The sequence below is a fragment of the Mesoplodon densirostris genome, chromosome 16 (assembly GCF_025265405.1).
Source record: "Mesoplodon densirostris isolate mMesDen1 chromosome 16, mMesDen1 primary haplotype, whole genome shotgun sequence".
NCBI lineage: Eukaryota > Metazoa > Chordata > Mammalia > Artiodactyla > Ziphiidae > Mesoplodon > Mesoplodon densirostris.
In genome coordinates, this window is record NC_082676.1 from 15,512,015 (window position 1) to 15,516,984 (window position 4,970).

General features: G+C 48.9%; 1 protein-coding gene across 1 annotated transcript; it reads right to left on the reverse strand.

Annotated features, from left to right (window-relative positions):
* Positions 1-350: 350 nt before the first annotated feature.
* Positions 351-4,754, reverse strand: LOC132476528 (serum basic protease inhibitor-like). The gene is made up of 3 exons (XM_060078525.1): positions 4,661-4,754; positions 1,068-1,259; positions 351-379 (listed from the first exon to the last, which is right to left on the reverse strand). Exons 1-3 carry the CDS (start codon positions 4,752-4,754, stop codon positions 351-353), a joined length of 315 nt encoding a protein of 104 aa, XP_059934508.1.
* Between the last annotated feature and the right edge of the window lie 216 nt (positions 4,755-4,970).

A 4,970-nucleotide genomic window follows, 5' to 3' on the forward strand; every position in this document is an offset into this window, starting at 1 on the left:
TCAGATTCCACGCAAGTTAGCTTAATTAGGAAATAATTTTATTGATTATAAGGATGTAGAATTTTAAATGACAGATAGGAAAATGTTCAACATCACGGTGGGGGAAAGGGACTTCTTTAATGAAAAGATCTCTGCCATCACTGATTCTCGGAACTCGATTCCAGAAATTATACCAACGATACCCACAAGGAGAATAGTGATGGTGGGGAGGGGGATGAAGGTGAGGATGCAGTGAGGATGAGGGTTAGGACTAGAATACTTGCTTCAAATCCCAGGCCCTGTAGTCACTCCAGTCATTAGGAATGTGCTCCTGCTTTCATTCCTTCCTTCCTCAAATACTTATGGACGGTCTACTTTGTGACAGGAACCGTGCTAAGCGCTAGGGATAAAGGGAAGACTTTCTCTCATGGCGCTTAGAGCTGACTGGATGAGACAAAGCTAAAGCAAGTAGACCCATGGGGGGAAGGAGAGAGCCAGGGTTTTGCTGAGGAGGGGGGCATTGAGAAGGAAGCCGGGGAGGCTGAACTGTTTCAGAAGCAGCCACAGCCAGCCATGTGTGAGTCCTCCTTGGACTTCAGCATGTTGAGGGAGCACAGTTCACTGGTCCTCTGCAAAAAGAAAGGGACTGGCTGAATGACATCTCTGAAGCCCCAGACTTGGACACGGTACACTCTGTTGGGTCCTAGACCATCCCAGAGATGAGCAACCACTGTCCTCCCAGAACCAGGATGACCAACAAGAAGGAAGTGAGTTTTCCAAGCCTAGGTAGGGTGCTCAGGAACTCTGCAGACCTGCTCTGTAAGGTGGCTGACTCAGTGTTCCCATCTGAAAAAGGGGAGCATGTGAGGAGGCTCAGATTCTCACGACGGGGCTTCTAGAGTGACCTTCTGCCAAGCTGGCCCGTGGAGGATCTCCTCAGTGTGTGGTTTCACAGGACACTGCAGCCACTTCTCCTGGGAGGCAGCGAGGAGGAAAGACACTGCGCAGCTGTGAATGGTGGGTGGTCCCCTGAGCCCCTTCTCTTTCCCCAGCCCTTCCCCTCCCACCCTGCCCTGCCCCTGTCTTACTCGAGGGCCAACTGGAAAAACCACAGGTCTTCCTGCAGTCCCCTGATGTCAGGAAGTTGTTTTGCCTGCCGTCACAGCCGCCATATACAAAGGTCTCGCAGAGCCTGGAGCTGGCATTGTAGAAGTACCTGATAAGTAGGGCCTTGCAGTCACCACCGTAGGGAGGGTCCAGGCAGAAGGCAGGCCGTGGGTCTGCAAGGATGGGAGGGACTCTAGGTCAGTTATGAGGATGGTCATCAAAGCTTGGTCTATAAGGTCAGCAACAGCAACACCCAGCTTGTTTGCAATAGAGAATGTTGGGGTGCAGGGGTGTGAAGTGTCAAAAGGCCAGTAGAGGGCCTGTGCTCCGACACATTACTATTAGTATTGTGGTGTGACCACGATATGGTAATCACCTTAAAAAATTATATCTTCTTCATGAAGTATTTATGGATTAATTGCCATAATACTTTAGATTAGTTTTGAAACAGTCTACAAAAAAAAGAGGACCCACATCAATAATATTCTCCACATGTTGATAGTTGTTGAAGCTGGATGATGGTTAAATGGGGTTTGTAACACTATTCTCTGTAGTTAATTGAATGGTTGAAAGTTTCCAGTGTTAAAAAAAAAAAAGTGTGAAGAGAATCCCCTGGTGGTCCTGTGGTTAGGACTCCGTTTTTCCACTGCAGGGGGCCCAGGTTCGATCCCTGGTCAGGGAACTAAGATCCCACAAGCTGAGTGGTGCAGCCAAAAAAAAAAAAAAAAAAAAAAAAAAGTGTGAAGGAATCACGATGTAATGAAGAAAGGCATGAAAGAAAACACAACAGTGTGTTAGCTTTGGTTACCTCATGGGGACTGGAATAATGGAATATTGAGGTAATATTGATATTGTGATTTATAATAAATATATATTTGTCCTTCATCCCATTTCTGGTAACAGACTCCTAAAACCCCTGGAATTGCCAAAGTGAATAGAGCTATAAGTTGTCTTTTGTTATGGGACGGAGGTGACTGACTATTGGGAAGCCCCTAGTAACCCGAGGGTGGGCGCTGGTTACCACAGGAACTAACTGCCTGACCAGAGGGTTGGAACTTTCATTCCCACCCTCCTCCATGGCCTCCCCCAGCCCCGCTCAGGGAGGGGAAAGGGGCTGGAGGTTGAACAATCACCAGTGGCCATGACTAGGTAGTGAAACCTGCATAAACCCCTCAACAGACCAAGGCATTCATGTTTTTCAGAAGAACTGGGATGGACCCAGGGAACAACATAGGTACACACTCCGTCATGGCTCACCTGGACCACTGCAGCAGCCTGCCCATGGGCTTCTGTCTTTGCCCTTGGCCCCCTAGAGGCCACTCTCCACACTGCAGCCGCAGGGACCCTGTGACAACTTGAATCCTATCCCATTGCTCCCATGACCAAGCCCTCATCCCTCTCAGTCAAATTCTGACTCTTATCTTACACGACCTGCCCCATGGCCCCTCTGCCTCATCCCCTTCCGCACCAGCCCCCCTTCACCCACTCAGCTCCAGCCACCCTGGTCCTGGCTGCTGCTCAAACACACCAGGCCCATTTTACTGAAGCCTCTGTTCCAGCACCTCCTTATCATAGAAGGTTTGCCGACCAGTCTGTGGAAAGAGCACAGCCTCCTTTATCCCCATCACTCTTTTCAAAATATTCATCACGACCTGGCATATTATTTTCCCCTTTCTCTGTGATCTGTCTCCCTCTTAGGAGGCAAGTTAGTTTGCTATTTTGTGTACAGCTGTTTCCCCACATCAAGAACAATGCTTGTAAGGACTTGAGAAATATTGTTAATGGAATTGACCTCTCAGTTCATGCTCATGCTAAGTGTACGTTCATTGAATAGAATGGATATCACTGAATTGCTGTTAGTGAAAAGTCTATTTAATGATGAGGCAAGTCTATACAACTATGAATCTAGCTCTAACATTCTATATCTTGAGAGGATAGTAAAGTGATAGACAGGGGGGCAAGGGGAAGGGCATTGAGTTTTGACTAATATTGTTCCCGCCTGGAAGAAAAACAGCCTTAGGTCCACGAACAGACTCACAGCAGTGCTAGATTTCTTGCCCTCCCTGTAGTTGCCTCAGGCAGAGCAGAAGTTCAGCTGCCCCGCACTTTTCTGATTAATTTTAATAATAGAGAAATAATCATTATTTGACACCTAAATATTTTGGTCTGAGAAGGGGAAGATAAGTAGACTAAGTCTTCCAGATAAATACCTCTTGGGGGGAAATGGACATCATTGGTTATGAAATTCATGATTGGTTGGTTATCCCTTCAGAGAACCTGTGTAACACGTGTCCCCAGTCAGGTGAGGAAACCACAGACGACTTGCCCCAGCACACACAGCAGGTAAGTATTTAGGTCACCGTGATACTATCATGTCACAACCCATTTGATAAACTACCTGATTCTGCCAGGAATTCTGAAAATACAGATAACTGCTAAGAGTTTCTGGGAGCACCGACGCATACTAAACACAACCCTGCCCCCGAGCCACAGTCACCAAATTAAAGGGGAGAGTGACTCCGGGTTTTGTCCCTGAGAGCAAATATGTGGTGTCCCTACTGACACCACCCAATTCTGCAACGCCAACTGGGCGTCCCACGAGTCAATTCACTTCTGACACTAAAACCACAGAGTTAGTGCAGATTCAACAATATGAGGGCTCAGTTCCACAAGACAGCCCCCATTTCAAATGCCAGTCACAAGTCCTGGGGTCACCCATACATGTGACCACCTTGCTATAAATTCGGAGGTTCCATGACCCCACTTCCCATTTTCAGTAATTTATTAGAACCACCCACAGAACTCAGGAAAGCCCCTTACTTACTGCTCCCAGTTTATTACAAAGGTTGAAGCTCAGGGACGGCTGAATGGAGGAGACGCATAGGGCAAAGGGGGGTTGAGGGGTGCAGAGCCTCCGTGCCCTCTCAGGACACTCTCCCCCACATCACCTCGAAAGTTCACCACTCTGGACGTTCTCCAAAACCCCGAAGTTTAGGGTTTTTTATTGAGGTTTCAATAGGTCAGCAAATTGATTGAATCATTGGTCACTGATGATTGAACTCAGCCTCTCCCCAGAAGTACTACAGGTTGAAAGTTCTAATTCTCTAAGCACCTGATGAGACTTTTTGGAGACGGGCCCCATCCTTAAGCTATCCTGGGTCCCCTTCCTTGACTCATCGCATTACCATACAGAAGACAGTAAATTCCAAGGGTTGCAGGACATCTGGGCCAGGAGCCAGGACAAGGATCAAATATGGATCTTTTCATTACACTACAGTGAGGGTCAGGGACAAGGCAGTGACCAGGAATAGTCTCAGAGATGGGGTCCCTGGTCAGGTGGAGTTCGGTGGGATACTTTTATTAAAAGCTGAGACATAACGATTCCTTTTGAGAGTCATGAAATGTCCCTGGAGTTACAACTGCCCAACTTCCCAGGAGACATCCAGAGAGGCTGTCAGCATCCACCCCACCCCTGCTCCCCAGCCCCTCCCATGGACTCGCCTCATTCCCACCCCACCCTACCCTACCCCAGCCCCCAGCCCAGCCTGGAGAGGAGAGGTGAGTTGGGACTTACCCTGGGCCTGTTTGCAGCTTTCACACACAAGGGTGCCGGCCATCAGGGTGCCCAGGAGGACGAGAAGAGCGGTGGAGAGGCCGAGCCGGCTCATGTTCGTGGCCTTGCAGGAGGGCTTCTGAGGGAAGCTGGGGGCTGACGGAGCTTTTCATATCCCAGCTGAGGGGTGGGACAGGCAATGAGGAGGGGAGTGAGGAAGGGGTGGAGCTGGGCTCAGTCCTGTTTATTGCATAACCTCCCCACTTAACCTGCTTCTGCCTGCTGGAGCCAAATGCCCAGTAACAGCACTTCTCAGACCTGACTCTGACTG

Bases quoted from the DNA above. Each gene is read 5' to 3' on its own strand.
- LOC132476528 (XM_060078525.1), bottom strand. From the start codon at position 4,754: ATGAGCCGGCTCGGCCTCTCCACCGCTCTTCTCGTCCTCCTGGGCACC. The intron at 1,260-4,660 runs GTAAGTCCCAAC...CCATCCTTGCAG, and splicing joins AAGCTGCAAACAGGCCCAGG to ACCCACGGCCTGCCTTCTGC. The intron at 380-1,067 runs GTAAGACAGGGG...CTTTATCCCTAG, and splicing joins TTTTTCCAGTTGGCCCTCGA to CGCTTAGCACGGTTCCTGTC.